This window comes from Castanea sativa, chromosome 2 (assembly GCF_040712315.1).
Source record: "Castanea sativa cultivar Marrone di Chiusa Pesio chromosome 2, ASM4071231v1".
Lineage (NCBI taxonomy): Eukaryota > Viridiplantae > Streptophyta > Magnoliopsida > Fagales > Fagaceae > Castanea > Castanea sativa.
This window is the reverse complement of record NC_134014.1, coordinates 30,070,157-30,092,867: the sequence shown is the minus strand read 5'-3', so window position 1 is coordinate 30,092,867 and position 22,711 is coordinate 30,070,157. Positions and strand designations below refer to the sequence as shown.

The 22,711-nt window shown below is 31.5% G+C and overlaps 2 protein-coding genes across 2 annotated transcripts; both read right to left on the bottom strand.

Moving 5' to 3' along the window:
* Positions 1 to 1,172: 1,172 nt before the first annotated feature.
* LOC142623719 (chromatin assembly factor 1 subunit FAS2) lies at positions 1,173 to 6,917 on the bottom strand. The gene is made up of 12 exons (XM_075797170.1): positions 6,738 to 6,917; positions 6,360 to 6,471; positions 5,848 to 5,874; positions 5,656 to 5,728; positions 4,077 to 4,180; positions 3,743 to 3,957; positions 3,551 to 3,647; positions 2,648 to 2,720; positions 2,354 to 2,442; positions 2,124 to 2,262; positions 1,922 to 2,022; positions 1,173 to 1,817 (listed from the first exon to the last, which is right to left on the bottom strand). The coding sequence occupies exons 1-12, from the start codon at positions 6,849 to 6,851 to the stop codon at positions 1,477 to 1,479; spliced, it is 1,485 nt and encodes a 494-aa protein (XP_075653285.1). The 5' UTR covers positions 6,852 to 6,917; the 3' UTR covers positions 1,173 to 1,476.
* Positions 6,918 to 9,388: 2,471 nt separating this feature from the next.
* LOC142625187 (UPF0481 protein At3g47200-like) lies at positions 9,389 to 11,070 on the bottom strand. Its single transcript, XM_075798882.1, has 2 exons — positions 10,269 to 11,070; positions 9,389 to 9,507 (listed from the first exon to the last, which is right to left on the bottom strand). The coding sequence occupies exons 1-2, from the start codon at positions 11,068 to 11,070 to the stop codon at positions 9,389 to 9,391; spliced, it is 921 nt and encodes a 306-aa protein (XP_075654997.1).
* Between the last annotated feature and the right edge of the window lie 11,641 nt (positions 11,071 to 22,711).

Sequence of the window (22,711 nt, the reverse complement as noted above, 5' to 3'; positions counted from 1 at the left end):
TTGGTCTTAACCGTGTCATCCCCTAATCTTTATTGCGAAACCCCGAGTTCTTCGGTGTCCGTCCGAGGATAAGTTCACGCTCAGCTGGATCCTCGGACCCTTGGCGTATGGGCCGACCCATAGTACCAACAAATTCTAAACCCAGTAGCAGGTCGGCCTTCCTTAACACGGCCCAAAAGGCCCACATTCTCATCAGGATCTTTTCGCCCCCCACAATTATAATGAGAGAGAGAGATGATATAGAAGTCGAGAAACTATAAATCATGTAAATCTAATATAAATTTAATAATATATCGCATTTGCTCACACGACATCATGAGAGTGAGGAGTTTATTCGTTTAAATAACTTTTTAAATAACTTTTTATGTAATAAAATGAGAAAAACTATCATAAAAAGTATTCACTTTTTATTTAATTTACGTTCTTCCACATGTTGACAATACTTATGAGAGTGATGATTATATTCATTTAATCAGTTTTCAATTGGTCGACTACTCTAGTCTAGTGGTTTTTTTTTCCCCTGAAAAAATAGTCTAATGGTTTTCATTATATGATTATATATAAACTCTTGGGTAAATTGCATTTTTGGCTCCTTAAATATATGGGCTGTTTGATTTTCATCTATCAAATCAAGAGGTTCAATTTTGACATCAAACTTTTAAATGTAACAAAACTCATCTATCTATTTTCGGAATATATCTAGTAACAGAATGGTAAGACACCCCATTCGAAGAGTTCAGACAGCAAGAAGTGGGGGAAAAAAAAAAAAAGGTGACAAAATTGTTCCTTTTTCTGAACTTAAAGGGCTTAATTAGAACTTTTTAACACTAATGGCCAAAATTGCAGAAAGCCCAATATTGAGAGATTAAAAATTCAATTTACCCTAAATTCTTTTGCATTGCATAATGATGTATAAATTCAGAATACATATAGAGTGAAAGTTGAGTTCATAGTAGCTATTAGAGACACCCTTTAACTCAAAAAACCTAAACCCAACGTGTATGTGTCAATTATGTTATATTAATTAATTATTTTTCTTATTATTATTTAATGTAAGACTTCATTTACCGTGTATACCCATAATGCAGCCACAAGAGAAGTGAAACAATTGTGTACAAACCCAACATAATGCAACCACAAGAGAAGTGAAACAATTATGAACAAACCCAAAGTAGCAAAGGTCATCATAATATGATTTGATCTGACCAGGTTTTCAATATTAGAAGCCAATACATAACAAAATTGGCTTGATCTCTCACCAAAATTTACTATAAAAAAAAACTCTGGTTCCTGGGAAAATTAAAAGAAAAATATATATATCATTTTTCGAGCACCTATAACTAGGAGCTAATTGGTTCCCCTATATATCATATATCCTACATTAGAAAATTATTGATAAATCTACAGCCTCTAAATGAAACCTTCAAATTAGGCTACATTAAAATTTACAGAGGTGAGCACTGCATTTATCAAGGATCAAGGATCAATTGCGATGGGAGTAATACGCCTCTTAGCTGGTTTAGTTGAGATGGGAGTACTTGCTGAGCTTGGTGGTACCTGTTTCCCTTCATTGTTTCCTTCTTCTGGTTTTGTGCTATCCACTGTGACAACACTATCATTTGTAGTTTCATCAATTACCATGTCCTCTGGTTTTTGAACAGGGTTCTTATTTGGTGATTCCTGTTTTCCTTCATTGTTGCCTGCTTTTGGTTTTGTGCTATCCACTGCAACAACGCTATCATTTGTCGTCAAATCAATCAACATATCCTCTGGCTTTTGAACAGGGTTCTTTTTCTCATCCTTTACTTTCTTATATTCTAGAGCAGATTGAAACAATAAATTAGGGAAGGAACAAAACAGTTGTAGGCGAAAGAGGAAAATAAAGTAAAAAGTAAAACCAAGTGAAAAAAGAACAGCAAACCTGATAAAGAGACAGGTGATCCCAGTTCATCATGCTCAAATTCTAGTAAAGTACAGTAACCATCTTGGGAGGATAATGCCAAATAATGACCATCAGGTGACCTACAACAGAAATAACAATAGCCATTCAAAACCACCCAGAAAGTATTATTAAATATAATAATCAAAAGAGCATATTGCATGCGAACTAGTGTATAATTTACCATGCAATATCGGTTATGGCTGCATAGTGAAGACCAGCCAAGATTGCTATAGGAGGAACACTCTCTGTGTCATAAATGTATAAAGAATTCAATGTGGCCACCGCAAAAATGAGGCGATAAGGGAGCTTAAAGATTGCAGCTGCACAGTTTACCAAAGACAATTCAAATTACAATCATAGATTGTCCGACAATCATGTTTTGAAACTACAGATTGACCATCAATAGGGTACCTGGATTTGAACCCCGAAGGCTAAAACCTATGGGGCAGAAACGAACTGCTACAACAGGTTTACTGGCACCTGGGAGTTGTAAAGCAGGCCTGCATGTCAGGAATTTGAGAAAACATGACTGCCAGACAAAAGAATGTCTCCTTCAAACTTATTTTACTATTTAAAACAGTTATCACATATTGAAATGCATAGATTGCTATTAATTCAGCTGACCATGCATTAAGAGATATCAGGCTCAATATCAATACATAATATTATAGAACTAAGTGAATAAGACTAGAGAAAATATCTTACCTTGAAAGATCCTTTCTTGAAAACACATAAGCTGTATTTACTGGTTCAGATGCAGGCGAAAGTTTGCAAGAACCTAAAAGCAAAAAGGTGGAATACCAGCAAAAGTTTTAATAAGAGTGATCAAATAAGTAAAATAGAGTATAATCAGAAAAGGATGTAGTCATTGTAAAAGGAAATAATCATTGGGCAATACATGGCTTCTTACTTGTACAACAACAAGAACAAGATAACATTTAGGAAAAAAAATCACAAAAATTCATATAAATGTAAGATGATTTATCTTCTGTCCACTTTGCCTCACTCAATGGCATTGATGTAGGAATAATTGGGCAAAATGGATTAAAGGCCACGTTATAATTGGAATTTGGATACCAATGTTCAAGTCAAACACACTCACAAGCTCCATGTACTAGCAGAGTAGAAGGTACCATGTAGGCTTTTAGATGCTAAAAAACCTTTATTTTCCATATAAATCAGATTTAACAGTCCTACCAGTTAAGTTTCCTAAAGAAATATAGTGATGATACATAAAATAATGATTAACAAGCAGATTAACCCTCATCTACTAATTCAGGTTAAAAGTCTTGACATCACAGGCACATAAGTCAACGCTTGAAACCACAACCACAATTACATTTTGGCTACCAAAACAACTAACAAAGGCTGCAATTTTAGTAAGATAACAACCATCTACCAAATACGTTGTCATACAAACAGTTTGAAATGATAAATAATTGGAAATTTATAGGAAGACTCCAAGGTGTTAATGAAAATCCCATCAAGCAACCAGATGATTTCATCAAGTTACTTTCAAGAATTCTAAGACTACCAACATTCAAAGAAAAAGGACTTGTCTACATAAGTCCACAGTAGGTTGGATTGGACATTTAATTGGGTCAATACCTGCAGGCACAAGTAAAAATGATCCATCAGGTGACCAAGCTAGTCTTCGGAAGAAAGATGGCAATGTTTCATCGTGAAAAAGATGGTTTTTCACAGACTGCATCAGAAACCATATGTAAATTGTGAGACTTATAACAAGTGACAACTTGTCTACAATACATAAAAAACAGAGATGACCTAGTATTTCATTACCTTGGAATCATCTACCGATGGCTGTTCTGCCTTGGAAATGACATGCTGACAAACATAATTCTTCTTTTCCAAGACTTTTGCTTTCGTTTGAGGCTTATTAACATAAATACGGCAAGTTCTATCAGAACTAAGGGAAGCAGCATACTTGGCCAATGGATCCCATGCAACACCTTGAACATAATGGAAATGGGAATCCAAAATCTGATGGACAGAACCTGAAGAACAGAATCATTCACAAAAAGTATACGAATTAACAAAACAAAACATTTTAACTGACATTTTCTGTACTTTTTTTTAATCAAAACATTCTGAAAGTTATGTATTGTTTTCTAACCTTTGTTTACATCCCATATGATACAAGAATTATCAACTGATCCAGAAATCAGAAATGCACCATCAGCCGACCACTGCAAGTCCAGAACATCCTTCCGGTGAAATCTATTCCACAAATAGCCATTAATGAGCATATAATCCATCTCCGAAAATAATACCCAAACTTTCCAAATCCAGAATGCAAGTGAATTCATATTTGGTATCTAGATATAAGGTTCAATTCAAACACCACAGGCCCAACTTAACCTTACACAAATTACAGTCAACTTGGGCCACCAAACCTAACCGATGTTTTCTTCCTCATTTGAAAATTTACATCTATTTCAACATAAGTTGTTTTGTTTTATTTATTTATACATACATACATATATACATATATATATATATATATATTCAGAAATATGATAAGATTGGTTAAGTAGCTTTAAATTGGATCCCAAGAATCAGTGGTAGAGCCAAAATTTTAATATAGGGGGGCTAAGATTAAAAGAAAAGTTTATTGGTTTTGTAATGAAAAGTATAAGGCTTTGTCACCTCTCCAACTATCTCCCATATCCCCATACCCCATTAGGTAGGATTTTATTGGCCTAAGAACTTATTTGTTGAGGAGAAACTGATTCAATTCAGAGGTGTTGATGTCTATAACGATTGAGATAACTTTGAAAAACAGTTAACTGATATAAGTAACAAAACAATATACAATTTAACAAGAATTTAATTATTGAGATGGGAATAAAACTGTCTTCTTAAGCAAGGATTTGCAAGAAGTTAAAAAAAACAAAAAACAAAATCATCTTTATACAAGTTCATTTAAGATTCTTGGAACTCAATAAAATCTATTCTCCATAATCTCAAATAACTACAATACATTTGATACAATTAAATGAGGTAAGCAAAACAATTAATAATAAAATATTAACTGAAAAGATTAATTTATATATAAGAAATCTGAACATGTCAATTGAATACTGAAGAGCAAAGTGAGAATATAAATCAATGTTAAAAATTGGAAACTACAAATCTAAAAGCAATCTAAAAAGTGTTTCTTTATTTTGTAATTTTTTTTTTTTAAATTTGACATATTTCACTTTTGTTTTTATTTTTATTTTAAATGCAGAATCACAACATTGATATATATATATATATATATATATATATATATATATATATATATATATATATTGGTTTACAGGAGACTTTCATTGAAAATACATGCAGCCAACCCTAGCTAATTTATTGGGGATCCATAGCCGACACCAAATATTTGGGATTAAGGCTTGTTGTTGTTGTTGTGTTGTAGGAGACTTTCATTGGGTGGACTGGAGTCGGGAGGGGCAATTGTCCCCCTCAACCCCGCTGGCTCTGCCCATGTCAAGAATGTGAGTGGTTCAAGGACAGGATTCCTATCTGGACTTTAACTGATTCTTTTTGTCAGTATTAAAATAAAAATGAAAAAGTGGCTTAGGTTGTCAATATGCAGTCTAATCTAGATTTAAAAACCTGGTTTGTTTTACATATAACCAATTTGAATGCATGCAAAAGCTCAATAAAAAAAATAAAACTCAGATGAATAGCCTTACGATAAAGTCTTGAAAACCTTCCATGTTTGACCTGTGTCTGTAGGGTGTAACTTCCATAGGATCAGCTCACCTCCTGAGAAAAAGGAAAAGTCGGTTCAAGGAAAATTTCCTAGCTTGCCTTGCTAAAGCAATGATAGAATTAGCATAGATAATGCACTGAGAAAGAAAAAAGCTGCAGTGATTGAATTATACCATCGGCACCAGACGCAAGTTGTTCTCCTGCATTATATAAAAGAGTGATATCAATTCCAGCATTAAAAAAACATCACCAAGATTATAAATGCAGATAACTAAATTACAAACTAACTAGTAGAAACCACTGCTGGACTCATTGCTATAAACACTTTGAAGAAGTTTGGCACGAAAGATTAATTTAAGAATTCAGATAACAAAAAAATTAAAAATCAAAATATTAGAAACAACATGAAGCATCCATTGAATTTGAAGATGGGTTTATTGCTAATGTGTACTACTAATTTCACGCTTTACATTACACTGCTCATGTGCGATATCCAATTGAAGCAAGATTCCTATAGTTTTAAAGGTTTAGATAAATGTATTCTGGCTGGGGAGTGTAATTAGACGACATAGATGCAATGTATTTTTCGTGATAGCATAGTTTGGTAGAATTGCAATAGAAATTATGCTAACCATCCACATCTTAACGAAACGTATGAATTTGAAAAGAATTGGTGCGTCCTTACCAGAAGGAGAGAAGCGAAGGGTATTAACAGCAGAACCATGGTAAGAAAGGCTATTTTGGTAGGTAGCTGTTGGGCCTTTCTTCTCTGTTTCGTCTGAATTTATCAACCAGAGCTGAAACATATTAAGCAAACACACAATTCTTAGTCTGACTTGACTTGACAAGAGTACTTGAGAACTCCAGCTTCATTTCGTTACCGATTCACAGATTAAATAAGAAAAACAAATTATATATGTTGGTTTTTATCGTTCAATTGAGCAATTCATAATTTGAACACAGTGAGCAACATTGGCTAAAAATAACACTCAAAGAAAATGTAAAAGTTGTGAATAATAATAATAAAAGAAAGAGAGAGAGAGAGAGAGAGAGAGCGAGAGACCTTGATGTCGTAATCGGCGCCGCCGGTGGCTAAAGTGGAGGAAAGAGGGTGGAAATCTAGGGTTAGGACTGGCTTCGTGTCGTGCCAGTTTATTTGTACTGTCCCTCCCTTCATTCGACTCTTTCTTTTTGCTTTTGCTGAAATGAATTTTGGGAAAGGGAAAGAGAAAGAGAAGGAGTACTACTATTCTACTCGTATTTATTTAAGATAATAGACGGGCTTTTCTTTTTCTTTTTTCCTTTTTATTTTGGGTTTAAGATATTTGGCGCGCTGCTTTCATTTGGCGGGAAAATGTACACTCACACTCTTTTCCCCTGAATCCATTTATTTATTGTTTGCTAATTTTATCGGGAAGCCACCGCCACCACCAAGATCACATTTCATCACAATTTTCTTATTTGATCACCATTTTTTTTTTTTTATATCAATTTGGCTCATTAAATTTATAATGAGTTCCTTTTTTTTTCATTATTATTTGGTAACTTTAATGGGAAGGCACAAACCTATAAGGCTACATATAAGTCATCACATTAACATTACTTTAGATCTAAATCAATTATTGTTCTATTGATAATTTCTTGTTAACAAATGCCCTTACAGTATTTGATTAGACCATTCTACAAAAGTGTTTATATGACTTTTATGTGAAATATAAAAAAATTATCAAAAAATTAAAATATTTCTTTCTTTTTATATAAAAAAAATCTTAAAAATATTTTTTAAACCATACTCTTAGAGAGCATTTGATTCGTCGTGACATTACATTACACTGTAATATTTTATTATTGTAATCTTACATTAATATAATCTCAATACAAAGAATACAACATTACATTGTTTAGGAAGATGATGTGATATATTTTGTAATTTTAAATTATAGTAATATTAGAAAAAATAAAATAAACCAAAAATTTTAATATCACATCACCATAATGTACATCACATCAAGGGTACATCTCAAGCGAACCAAACATCCTGATATCTATTAACTTTTCCCATTAAAATTTATGGAGTTATGTTGTTTTTATTCTTGTGCATCTTGTTATTATTTTCACTTTGAATACCAAATTTATTTAGCTTCTCCCCCCCCCCCCCCCCCCCAATAAACAATAATTACAAAAGAAAGAAATGTGACTAAACTAACTATCTCTAACTTCTACTTAATTAATTGAAAGTAGAATATTAGAGAAGGGGTTACCGATTTGTTGGGAGTAAGGGTGTCCAAACTCGACCAACACTTACCAAACCGACCAAACAGCCCGACCCCCACCCGATTCCAGCTTGAACCGATGCTCTTGTTGGTCAGTGGCAGATTTCGGCCTCCAAGAACTGATGTCAGTGGGTCAAATGGCGGGTTTTCTTCTCTAAAACCCGAGCCACCCAACCCAACTAATACTACATACAAAATTCGGCTAACTCCAGCAAGATCAACTTAGATCCGAGGAGATTCAACCAGATCTAGCAAGATCTCAACCAGATTTGGTGAGATTTAGCCAGATCTGGCCAAATCCTAGCAAATTTTGGAAAGTTTTTGCATATTCCGACTATTTCAAAGCAGATTCTAGCGATTTTTTTTGTTTGCAGATTTCGCCAACTTTCACCACTGACTGAACCAACCTACTACCACTCGAACTTGAAAATCAACTCGACCGATTGATGTCGACGGTCAGTTTTGGGTCCCTCCGCCTTCCACCCGATGTTGGCAGGTCAATTCCGAATTGGGTCCAAAACCGAACTGACCCAACTTCTGGATAGGCCTAGTTGTGAGAGAAAGCACGTTAAGTTAATGAAGACAATATCTTAATATCCTTTAGAAACAAGACAAGCATTCCAACATTCCATGTTTTCTAACAATAAGTAATATTCTTAAGGCGAAATACACTTTTGGTCCTTACATTTTGGGTCAATTTTCGTTTTGATCCTTAAATTGATTTTACTCCTAGGTCAGTCCCCAAAATCAGAAAATCGATTTTATTTTGGTCTCTACCATCAACCCAGTAACAGAAAATGCATACGTGGCAAACGGAGTGCATTGTTGGCATGGTATATGCTGACGTGGCTAATAAAATAATTATTATTATTATATTTAACATTTTTTAATGCCACATTAGCATTTAAATTAATAAAAAAATCCAGCTTAGAAAATTTAAATTAAAAAATGAAATAAATTTAAAAAAAAAACCTAAAATCTAATTATTATTATTACTTTCATTATTTTTCCCACAAGAACATGTTCTTCAAGCTCTTCCCAAATCTAAGAGATAAACCCAGCAACCAAACCAATCTCTAGCAAACCCCAATTCCAAATCCAGCAACCAAATCTAATCTCCATCAAATTCAGAAAACAAGAAATAAATAAAATAAATCAACAATGCAGGTCGAACCCAGAACAAGAGTAAGTTGGTTAATAGCAACCAAGCAAACTTCATGTTCTCATGTCAAACCCACCACCACGAGAAAGTACATAGTGTTTCTGAAACTCCAACTTAGCACACATGTGGTGTTTCTAAGACCAATGAAAAATTGCCAAACGGATTAAAAATTATAAGTCAGCAACTCAGATACTTGTCACATCCTTCTCTTCCCTTCCTTTTGAGGCTGTGCTGGGCAAATAACAAGTTGTGTAGCACTGTTTAGGTGTCATCCGGTCATTAATGCAGTCTGCCTAGTTGTTGTAGTGCATTTAATGTTGAAGTACTGGTAGTTTCACCAGGAAGTTTTTCCCAATTCTTATCCACGTTGGTTTTTGTTACCTTCCTTGGATCAATACCTGATTAGTTCAGTCAACAGAATTTCTTTACTTCCTCTGACTAACCTTCTCCGACCACCTTCCTCAAACTAATTACTTCTTCACTCGGCTCTTCCTTTCGGTCTATCTGGGCCTTTATGTTGAGCCTTTATGTTCCTCGGCTCAAGCCCGATGGGATCAAGCTTTATGGTCTCCCACAAATAATAATGTGTCATATTCTCAATAGCCTAGGATTAGAATTTAATTATTTATATGTATATCCTAGTTATAATGTACTTTATTATACACATTTATTACCATCTCCGAAATATTTTTCTATTATTCTCATGTAGTACTCTCACACAATCGCCATTTTTCTTTTTGTTTCATATTTATCTAATCAATGTTTGAACCATCTCAATATGGTTAAAACGATTTCTTGAATCCTGCCCTAGAACCTAACCTGCTTGATCCTGCTTTGTATAGGTATTTTTCCATTTTGGAAGAGGGAATGAATCGGGGATGGACACCCCATGATTGGACACTACCCCATCCTATTGCTATCTCCAAGTCTAAATTCCCAACAATTACTAAGAAAAATTACTCTTGTATTAATAAGCTAACAATTATAAACAAAAGCGGTAGAATAAATTAATCTTCCCAATATTCGAGCCAGTGGTACGTATGCTATTCAGATGCGCTAGCTGCTTTAAAAGGTAGCTGCAAATAGATTCCATGCACTTAATTTTTTTGAGGATAAATGGTATAGATGGTCTGCAGAAAACTTAAAACAATGGCAATACCTGCAACTAATAAACCGAAAGCAGACCATGGGTAGCTAAAATATTTGTGACTTATTACAGCCATCCAGGTCCTTATCTTGCTATTATAGTGCTTTTCAATAACTTCTCTAACTTCTTGGTAAATATAAAAATCCTGCGGCCAGTTTGTGGTGGATATCTCTTTCAACGTTTTAAACACCTCCTCGTCACTGCTCAGAGTGTGGAGAATTATACGCTTTGACCGTAGCTCTTTCACATCCTCGGGATTGTCAATAATTGAATTCATGAAACTGATGTAAGATGAAACTGTAAAATCATTATGGTGCGTACCAGTAGCGCACATTTCAAAGGCTATCAAGTTTGTATAATATACTTGTGAATCATAACCAAGGATCAAGGGGGGAAGTTTAAGCTCTCCAGAGAATAAGTTTGATCTGAATTCAACATCTCGAAGAGAAATTGATCTTGTTTTTTTATTTTTGGCTGAATGAAGAGAAATAGTATTACATGGCTTGAATTTGATCCCCTTAGCTTGAAGATCACAAACTGAACCAAATGATTGAAGATAACGAGTGATATCTATATCCGTCGCTCGCTTGCCTTTCTCAGGATGATGTTTGGAGATTTGTATTTTTAGAAGTTCAAGGAGATGAACCGGTGGCTGCATATCTTCGTCTCTGGTATCTCCATTTTGAAATTTTCCCCAATGCACAATATTAAGGAAAGACTTAATCATTGTTAGCCCTTCCTTTTCATTGTTGTAAATATTTCTCATCAAAACCTCCAAAACTCTGAAAGGAATTTGGTTCTCTAGCAAAAGCATGTCTGGAAATAAATACTGAAGTGACAAGATGCCTAGATGACTTCTTATTATTGAAAACTCATTCCCCCTTTGCTTTCGGGATACAAAATGTTCAATCAAAACTATGATGAAACAACCATCCAAAAGCATCATCAATGCAAATGCTTCTTCACTATAGTCGCCCGTTGAACCATCAATGTAACCAGGGACGGAGCCAGAACTTAGAGTTAGGGGGGCGGCTCTGCTGTTGGTTGTATACAATAACTTTGGCCTTCGACTTTGTTGCTACTTAGTCGCTTAGTTACTAGTTGTTTAAAATTTTTTAAAGGGTTAGATTTTTTGTTTTAAGTAAAATTGGCTGATCAGGCTTAATTTTTTATTTTTTTTAGTTTTACTATTGATAATTTTTGTTGTTGTACTAATTTTTTTGGACTTGTATATTTCTTTTTTAGATTTTTGACATATAAATATTTTTTAATGGTCTTTAAAATGTGGAAAATGTTTGAACTGCAAACCTTTTTACAAATTGCTAATAATGTAAATGGTAAGCCCAAATGCGAATCAATAAGAATTTGTTACCTTAACCATCTGTAAAAATGTTATAGAAAAATTTGTAACTATAACAATACTCTTAAAAGAATCAATGATATTTTTAAGGGAGCAAAAGTGTAATTTTCTAAAACAAAATTGCTAAAATTAGTACCTAATATATATAATAATAATAATTTTTTTTTTTAAAAGGGAGGGGGGCCATTGCCCCCAAGTCCAAACATGGCTCCGTCCATGAATGTAACAACGTCTAGCGTATTCATTCAGTTTATGCACCTTAATGTATAAGTCTTCGATGGATTTGCCATTTTCTGAAATAAACTTTCTCGCGACTTTTGTTTTGATCGTTTCTGCTGCTCGGAGTTCAGCTTTCCCATGGTGGTAAGGTCCAAAAGAAACAATCTTGGGATCATAATATTCCTTACTTCTTTTTTTCTTTCGCAGTAGTGGTGGGACTTTCGGACAAGGGACTTTTTGGGGTTCATCTTTGTTTATAAGCTGATCCTCATTGTGCAGAATGGATCGCAGGTATGTTACTTCCTTGATTGGCGAATCAGCTCCATATTCATTCCTTTCATCCTCCTCGCTCTGGAGATTCATCATAGTTAGGAATACTTAGATATTTTTTGTTTTGTACGTGTCTCATGAAGAAGGTATAATGCCTCTCTCACAAAAAACATGTATAGTCTCTCACAATATGTGAATATGTCTTTAAAATATATCTATTTAATAGTTCAGATTACATATTTAAATGTATTTTCAGTACATATCATTTAAAATTTTAAATAATGTAACAGTTTATATACTATTAGATATAAGAAATAAAATCTCAACTATGAAATCTTTTCTCTATTATTTCTAGTGAAATGGAAAGATCCTATTATGTATAAGGCCATATTTGTTAAGTGAGATAATTTGATGAAGTTTAAAAGAGGTTAAAAAGGACAATAATATCCTATAAGAAACAAATAACAATAAAAACATATTACACAAATTTCATTAATAAATTTTTTTTCATATTTAATATTTTTTTATATAAATGATGAATTTATAGAATAATATTTCAGCAATTTTTATGTAATATTAATCCCGAAGAAAGCTCCATATAAAATCGATAGCATATAAAATAAACGAGTCATTGAAGTTTCTTATTATAGTTTCTTTTAAAAAAAAATTCATTTAATTTACTAGCAAAGTTGGAAATTATATATTTTTTGTTTTTTTTTTTGTTTTCGTTTTAAAGAAGCACATGAGAATATGAGATTTTTTTTTTCCTTACCACAAAAGAGTCAACCCACTTAACCTGCGGGGTCAGCTAGACCCAAGTCACTATTTTAGTAGATTCAAATTAATTTTAGGAATCTTAAAAAGTAAAGATGTCATAGTATGTACACTGTTAGATATAAAAAACTTAACCATGAAATAGAAAAAATGGAAAAGACTTTTTTTTTTGGACAGAATTGATAGGAAAAAATGGAAAAGACTTGAATGGAGAGAATCATGTTTAAGCTTACACAGCTCATGCGTAATCCCACCGCATGATCATGTCTTTGTAGGTAGAATTTGAACTGATGATTAACATTCTATTAATTTTTGCCGGGCTCCGTGACGTGGGCTTGTGACCCAAGTGGGGGCATTAAGTTGGTTTTGGAAGGGGATATTTGGGTTTAGAGCCTCAACCAGGTTTCAAGCTTGGTTTGTTGACAGTGTCGTCCAATTGTGGACTTCACGCGCACCACATAGGTGACGCAGATAAAATTGTGCGCTTAAAAAAGATCTGGGAGCAGAGAGACACTCTTTGTGACCTGTCTTCAACGTTCAGCGTCGTGTTGTAGGCGAGCTCGTTGGCTTATCAGAACATTCTATTAATTTTATTTTATATTTCATATCCTACAATAAATTAAACTTGGGGTTGATATTTGGTATATAGCATTTGGGTTTTCTTTCATTATTTACTAAAATTATTATAGAAGTGAAGTTTGGATGATAGACTTAATATATTTTTAAGATAAGACATATAAAAATAAAAATCATATCTTCTGCTTCTTATATTAATTACTTTTTTTTTTAATTTTAGAAACACACACACCTATATATATATATATATATATATATATATATATATAGAGAGAGAGAGAGAGAGAGAGAGAGAGAGAGAGAGAGAGAGAGAGAGAGAGAGGAGAAGATGGATGAGATAAGGGAATACACTCACACGCCATCATCAAAATTGCATGCGGCAGTTAGTATCGCGGAGCAAGTGATAAACTCTTTTTCAATATCACACCTTAATTATTTTTTTTTATTTTTTTATATAATGAAAAAAAAATATTTTACATAAAAAGTTGTGATTGTTAGACCATAAAATGAGACGCAAAGTTGAAATGCTAACCCATAGAATGGGACAACATGTGAGTGTGTGGGTTGAGGAGCTACATACATTTCTTTATTTCACATTTTTTAGTAGATGAGAGAAAATTTGAATCGAGATTTTATATATATATATATATATATATATATATATATATTAATCTCACTTGTGTTTCTCATTTCAATAGTAAAACAAAGGTCATAAATAAATGTTTTTACTATTTCATTAACAAAAATCTCAAAATTAATAATACGTGTATGTTATCATAGTTATAAATACAACAATTTTTTTTTTTTTTTGGTATAAAAAAGTCAGCTATAAATCTTCAATATGATTAGTTTTTGCATGTCACATGTATTATTTTCTTCCATTATATTATACCCAAATTCATTGACTTTATTACTTTCTAAATTGACATGCCCTTTTTAATTATTTCTACAAATTTTATTTTTCTTTTTTCTTTTAGCTTCCTTTACCAATTTTTTTTTGGTTCCCTCAACTTGAACCATTTCACTTTCTCTTACTGGTGTATTAATTACTCTCCACTACTTATGATTATACCATTTCAAGTGACTTGCACTCGTCTTTTCAGCAATAGGGGTCACCTTATCTTTACGCGGATTTTCTCATTTTAAATGCCATCTTTCTGTGTATTTCTATTTATCTATCTTAATATTTTCATTTTAACTGCACTATTTTAAAATATATTGCTTCTTAACAACCCAATATTCAATAGCATAGAGCACAACTAGTCTTATAGTAATCTTATAAATTTTTCCTACTTAATAGGTATTTTATAATTACGTGATACTTCTGATGCGCTTCTTCAGTTCATCCACCCTACTCATATCCTATGATTTGCATCATCTTTGATTTCCCCATCTTTATGGATTATGGATCTAAGTTTTTTTTTTTTTAAATTTGAGAAACATAGATTTAAGATATTGAAAACTCTTGCTCTTTTGTATCTATTAACCATCAAGTCTTGCCTTCCCTCCATCTCCATTTATACTTTTACCAAACTTACATTCCATTTACTCTATCTAAGTCCTACTTAATCTAAAGCCTTTGGATTCAAAAACGTCTCGCCAAATTTCTAAAACTATATCATTTTCAAAAGGCATAACCTAATATGTATATAAAACTCTTGCTCTTTTGTATCTATTAACCATCAAATCTTGCCTCCCCTCCATCTCCATTTATACTTTTACCAAACTTACATTCCATTTACTCTATCTAAGTCCTAATTAATCTAAAGCCTTTGGATTCAAAAACGTCTCGCCAAATTTCTAAAACTATATCATTTTCAAAAGGCATAACCTAATATGTATATAAAACAACAATATTTACATCAAGTTATTCTCTATATAACTTAACCTTTTTTTTCATCCCGTTAGTTCTATTAATTCTATTTTAACAAATATTGATCATAATTAATATTCTTTAAAAAATTTAGATCGATATTTTTATCATATAAAAATATAAAATATTAAACATTGTAAAATATTACACATTTATAATATAAAAATATTTCTATAAACATTGTAAAAAAAAGTTCTAAAAGTTTTAAAACATATAATTTAAGCAATTTAAAATAATTTAATGTCATTTTACACAGTACACATACATGTCAATATAATAAAGATATATAAAAACCACCGCTCCCCCTTGGTGCGGTGGTCACTTTACAAGCATAAATGCTTGTGGGGTGTGAGGGGGCCAAGGACCGGAGTTCAAGTCTCTAGGAGGGAGTTTCGCACATATATACACTTAAATTAGGTTAGAGTAGAAATTCTATCTTGTATTTAAAAAAATAAAGATATATAAAAAAAAAAGTTTAAAGGCTCAATATAAAAATAATAAAAGCTAAAGAAAAACATTATTGTTCATATATAGATGACAAATGCAAAATGAATCTTTTACTCTTAAGTCTTAACAAAAAATCCACAATAAAAATTTAATCATAGTGTTCATATAGCTAATTCTCGAAATACAAAATTTTGTTACAAAAGTAAATAAATTTAGTTATCTATTTTTATGAACATATCTTGAATATTCTTTGAATTAATAAGATAGGTATGATATTAGAATAAAAAAATAATACGTAAATTATTTAAATTAATTTATGTATTATTAGGAATATATATATATATATATATATATATATATATATATATATATATATATATTTTGAAGACATTTTGATTTAACGAGATATGAATGGTATACGAGTAATAACGAAATATGAATGAAGGTATTAGAGTAATAGGCAGAAATTTTTTTTTTTGATACATTAATGTACATAAATCACTATTATTAGTGATTTATATTGACGACATAAATGTAGTGCATTCTTGTTTTTGTTTTTAAAATTAATTAATTACCCAAAAAAGAAAAAAACAGAGATAGCTTTTAGTTTGGGTGAATATTTTTTGATGGAGTTGAGGTTATGAATTATGTTCTTGGGAGTCCAAAAAATGTAAGGTCACATTTGATAACTATTTTCGTTTTCTATTTTTAAAAATTTATTTTTAGGAATAATATAAATAAATAAAAAATTTATGTTCTCAAAAACAGAATATTTGTTTGATAATTATGTTTGTATATTCTAAAAAAAAAACTTAACACTGAAGAAGAAGAAGAAGAGAAGATATTTACCGCTATTTGCAAATTCACTTCACAGCCACAACTCCATCAATGGGGAACACGAAAGTCTGACTAAAGTAAAAAAAAAAAAAGCAAACAAATCAACAATGACAGGTTGGCCTCATCGTTGAGAGAGACAGAAAGCTATGGGTCTCACCGTCTCAGAACTCAGAAGAAGAAGAGGCATTGGGTCGGTGAATTTGTCTTTCCCTCATGTGCTAGAGATCAAAAAAACACAAAACAAAAACTGACTGTGCTTTGTTTGAATTGGGTTGAAATTCATGTGTTGGTTAATTAATCGTGGATTTTTTTTTTTACGTTGAACAATAAAATAAAAGACAAAATGAAATTTTATATATATATATGAATTTTGCTAATGTGTGTCTAAGGACATACAATAATTAATTATTTTTAAAAATATTTTATTAAGAATTGAAAAATTATTGATATTTTTTTCAATTTCCGAAAAAATATTTTCAATATATATATATATATATATATATATATATATATATATATATATAGTAATAAACGTTGGTACTTACTTCTTCATCGACTACAGATCTCTTATTCAAGGTGGTGGCCTCAGTGGTAACGGCAGATTGATCATCGCTTCCGCTTGATTCACCAACGTTTCTTTTTCCCAAAGTTGTCGAATGAGACTGCTCTATGGAAATGAAATGCTCCATTCCCCCCACAATATATGACACACTTTTCAACCAGACTATTGTTATGTATGATCACAGTATTGTTCAACTATATATGCTCAACTTTAATCATAGAAACTCAATCTTGAAGATCGTAGATTCTTAATTCAACTTTATTCATATATCAAGATTGGAATCAATCATACGCAGACACTACTTTTGGAAAGTCGAAATTTGTCTTGTGAACTTGATCAGTTTGATAAAGCTGTGTATGGGTACGAACCAATTACTGTTTTTCTTTTCCAATTAATTAATATTGTTGGTTCGTTATACTTATGCCTTTCTTCCTACATTAATTGGTTTTTTTTTTTTTTTACAGACTTGATTCAAATTCCAAAATATAAAGCACCACGTAAAGAATTATACTAATTTTTAAGCAAATTGTGAGAGTAAAAAAAAGTAATGAGAAAATAGTCATAGTCTATCATGTATGGTGAACTTAATCAGTAATGAGAAATTAATTTAGAAAAGTTTTGATACTATTTTTATGGAAAATATAAAAGTTGTTTAAAAAATTAATTATATTTTTATTTCACATAAAAATTTTCTAAAAATATTTGATAAACCAATGTCCTTAGAGTGTTTGTTAATTTTTCCCCTCTCATATATATATATATATATGTGTGTGTGTGTGTGTGTGTGTGTGTGTGTGTTTATGCGGAAGTTCAACATAGAGAAAAGTAAAGGAGTTGGAGAATTAAATATAAGGTAATGATTGCAAACACCCTATTATACACCCATTTTTTGAACTAAAATTGTGAGTTGAAAACATGATTTCAAAACTGAAATTATGTCTTCAACGAATCGACTCACTATTTCAGTTCAAAAAATATGTATTACAATTTTTATCCATTAATTTAATATAATTGGGTTCAAAATCTTAATTGAATTAAGTATTATTCTCATATTTTATATAATATATATATATATATATATGATATTAAATTTTCAATTGGAATCTTCCAAGATGTTATCTCTCCTAACAACTTATAGTTCGATGTCACGAACGAAGGCTTAATTATCTTCAGAATAAACGAGGCCATGGCCTCCTTCCTATTTTATTTTATTTTATTTATTTAAAATTCTATAGATAGATATTTAATGGTTTGAGTTCTCAATATTTATATTTGGCCCCTCCCAAGTTAGGGGGCAAAAAAAATCCTAAGAAATTGAATATCACACTGTGTTACAGAGTTTTTGGATTGGCTTGTTAGAGCTAATCCACAACGGAGCACAGATCTTGAGATCCTCGAGTGGTGGTACCAATTGCAAGGAGAGCAACTCCTGTAAGGATTCTCAGTTCTTGATCCGTTCCTTCCATAGGCCACGACTACACCACCACTACACTCCAATTCCATCTCTCTTTTTCTCTTAAAATTAATTTCTAATTTGATTAATTGTGGTTGCAATTTGTGTTTGGAACCCAAACTCCATGACTATAGGACCAAATTATATCTTCTTGAAATCGTAGATTTTTTTTTTAAATTTATCTATTTGGTAATACTAATTTGTTTTTATTTAAAGCATATTGAAAACTACAGTTGGATTTTTGTGTGGGCATGCAGGCCTTTTGTGAAGAGTTTCGTCAAAGTTTCGTTCTCCCATGTATGCCGTCAAGACAACAAGCTTGCTCATCTTTTAGACTTTTAGCTAAACATGCGGGCATAGTTGATTTTTTTGCTTAATGGAAGAGAACCCTTATTTCTTAGAACCAAAAAAAAAAAAAAAAAAAAACCTCTTTTTTACGATGTAATTTCTTTTGAACGTGCTTCATAAAATTTTTGCATTTCCCATAAAAAAAAAGTGTTTGGATATACCTTTTTCTGAAGTTTATTTGCTTATTTTGTAAATGTAGATTAAAAAATAAGAGTAATACTATATATCTATGTCAAATAAATAAAAAGGCAAGACCCCGAGAGTGTTTTTATTAACAAGGCAAGTTTAGTATAAATTCTTTTGCAATACCACTATGTTTAGGTTCTATATCTTTTATCTCTTAAAAAAAAGGTTCCTTATATTTTGATTCTCAAAAAGAAAAAAAAAAAAAAGTTATTTTTCTTTGCATCAAGACAGGTATCAAGCATAAGTGAAACCCTGTGTCATATTTTTTTTTTTTGTTTTGTACTAATATTTATTACAGTTCTTCTCCAAAAAAGAATAGTCGCACTATTGGGGCTGATTCTAGGACCAGGCAACTTAAGTTATTGCCCAAAACCCCAAACTTGTGAAATAATAATTGATTTTTAAGAAGATATGATTGAGAGCCCGTTGATTAAAAATGGGGAAATAAGCCAAATTAATTAATTAACCAATTATGTGATTGGTTCAAATTCTGCCCATCATTCACAACAACAAATCACACATAAGATTAAGAGTATGTTTGGTTGTAAACGACTATATTAGTAATATAACAAAATAAATTAGTAAAATTGTATTTTTTTTTAATGAATATAGCTATGGTTATACTTTTTCATTTGTCAAATAAATGATAAAATCATATTATATATTAAATAATAAAAGTTAGGTCTTGTAAGTTAGAAGCTGTGGTTATTTTCTCTTTACGGCAAATGCCTACTCTCTCATTAATTATTAAATTTTATTTAAATTAAATTCTATTACCAAAATATCAGGTTACTTATAAATTTTTATGATGGTTTACCCTAGTTAAAAATTTTATCACTAAATTTTCAAATATTTTAAAATTTTACTTCAAATAAAGTTCTTCTAGCAAAAGTTTAGAATAATTTAAAATAACACTTTTTGGAACTCGAGTTTGTTAAACTCAAATTCTAAGTGAAATTTGAGTTTATCAAATTTGAGTTCTAAGAATTATATTTGATTAAATTGCCATAATTCTTGGAAATTTAAGTTTGGTAAACTCAAGTTTCACTTGGAACTCAAGTATGACAAACTCAAGTTCGAAAAAAGTGTTGCATAACTAAATAAGTTTGGTTGGGTGCTTTTTTTCTAAATTTTTCCTAAAATTTTTCTATATAGCAAAAAAAGGCAATTGAATTGATAGAACTGATAGTCCAGTAATAATGATATTATTTGTAGCAATTCATTTAAGTTATTTAAACAACTAGTGAGGAGATGACTTTAGTAAGGGAGGGGGGATTAAAAGATTTAGAAAAAAAATTAATAGAAAAGTATAATCAACATTAACAAAAATAAATAAAGAATTATATAACAATTAATTGTCATACAAAATGTAATATTAAAGTAAAATAGAATTCATATATCACACACTAGATTTATTTACTTATTTGCCCTTGATGATTTTTCATATTATTATAATAAAAACTAAAAATAATCAATTCAAGAGATTAAAATTAGTACATAAAGTTTAATCATGTAATTTGCTTGCTCAAAATAAATTGAGAAAATTGAGAAAAAAAAATTAATATAAAAAAATTAAAAGTATAGCAATATTCTTGGAAAGTTATTTTGCATAACTGTCTGAAGTGCTTTTAAAAATTATGTAGAAATCAGCCCTTTTTTTTTTTTTTTTAATATTTAAGTTTGTAGCAAAAACCAATGGTTTGAATATGATGCTAACACATAATATTTCTTTTCTTCTTTCTTCTTTCTTCTTTCTTCACACAATATTTAGAGCGCATTTTGCAAGCCAACAGGGGTGTCTACTACCCACACTTTTACATTCAAAGCTTTGGAGAGCTTGGATGCCAACTTAAATCCCCGTCACGTGGCTTTAAAACCGAAGGTTTGTTTGGTTTGCGCGTCCGCGTTTTGGACCTCCGCGTTTTAGGCCCTTTTTTTTATAAAAAAAAAAAAACAGCGCCTATTGCACTGTTCATAGGACATGAACAGATGCCTATTATAGGTACGTGAACAGTAATTTTAAAAGTAAACAATAACTGAAAAATGATTTTTTTTATTAATTGTTTTCAGTTTTTAGCAAAATAAGCAGTATCCAAACGCACACCGAAGGTGTTTCCTAGCAATATTAAGATCTTAGAAGCTTTGTGAACTTTTGCACTCTTGCTTCCTATGGTGTTCTAAAGGTTTAAAAGGATGAGGAAGAGTGATATATGAGTTTGATATTAATGAAGGATAATAATATGTTCATTTTAGTGGAAGTATATCATGTCACTCTCCAATGTCTCCATCGACCAACTCCTATGGGTTTTTAAATAATGTGTACAGTGCAAAACTCGAGGTATAAAGGCTTTGACTTTATTTTTATATGGGCTTCACATATGGGCCTGCCCAAATACCAACAAACAACCATCAACATAACAGAGAATTATTTATTTATTATTTTTGTGCTTTCTTGGAATTTTATTAATAATAAAGAGATTAAGATTATGCTTAAATGAAAATGATATGGATACGCGAGTCTAAATTTCAATTTGTTGACAATGCTAAGGCATAGGATTTTTAGTTTTATCTTTAGAGAGGCGGAAGGGGAAATGAGGGAGGAAATATGAGATATGAGATATGAGATAAGAGATAGGAGAGAGATGACAAAATACTGAAATTGATATACGAAGTCTACTAAAAAGGTCATGAGAATCACACACACACGGCTTAAGGACAAAGTTTCTTTTCAAACTAGTTTCAGAGAAAAACCCTTCAATCTCTCACTAAAAAGAATTAATAAGATTATATATTTTGAAAATCTAACGATTGCCAAACTAATAATACGTGTTCTATTTTAGGAAGTGTCACACTGCCACGGTGCCACCTGGTAGTATGGAGGAAAGCTTAGACAAAATTATTAAACCTTCTTAAAATTCGGGGACAGCAGGGACTCCCTACATGCCTTGCCCCAAAACACTAATGATTTCATGCGGAAGGAAGGGATTTTTATTTGGAATCAGGTAATGTCTCTGTCCGAAGGTCAAATTTATAACCTATCCCATATAAATTCAGGCAAAGATCCTGACTGTTCGGCCACCACTCCAATGCTACAAAACAAAAGCATTTTCATTTTTTATCGGGTAAGTTTGAGTTTGATTTGGCTACTACAACATCGAATATGATGACTACTTCACTAGGAATGCAACTGTGTTCAGATTGGTTTGGTTTTAGGAATTTTAAGAATCGAATCACCTAAAGCCTGTATTCTGATGCAAGTCTATTGTCTACTCTTCCAAGAAAAAAAAAAAAGGCATGATAAATTTTGGTTGAAAAAGGAAGCAAGCAACTTGAATCTTTTACTTCATTTTTCTTGACCTTAATTTGTCTGGGATCTAAATCATATACAAAGGAAATCACTTTTGGCAATCTTCTCACTAGTACACCTGTTATCTAGGTCGTCATTTAAAAAAAATAAAAAAGGACAAAAACACTTTTAAGTAGTGGGAGATTACAATAATGGTAATCCTTATCTACTTTATGATAGCACTAGATCCATACTAAGTGGGAA

Bases quoted from the DNA above. Each gene is read 5' to 3' on its own strand.
- LOC142623719 (XM_075797170.1), bottom strand. From the start codon at position 6,851: ATGAAGGGAGGGACAGTACAAATAAACTGGCACGACACGAAGCCAGTC. The intron at 3,648-3,742 runs GTAATGAAATAC...TTTCTGATGCAG, and splicing joins CATCGGTAGATGATTCCAAG to TCTGTGAAAAACCATCTTTT. The intron at 2,023-2,123 runs GTAAATTATACA...TTTCTGTTGTAG, and splicing joins GCCATAACCGATATTGCATG to GTCACCTGATGGTCATTATT.
- LOC142625187 (XM_075798882.1), bottom strand. From the start codon at position 11,070: ATGCTTTTGCTAGAGAACCAAATTCCTTTCAGAGTTTTGGAGGTTTTG. The intron at 9,508-10,268 runs GTATTGCCATTG...TGAACTAATCAG, and splicing joins TTTCGGTTTATTAGTTGCAG to GTATTGATCCAAGGAAGGTA.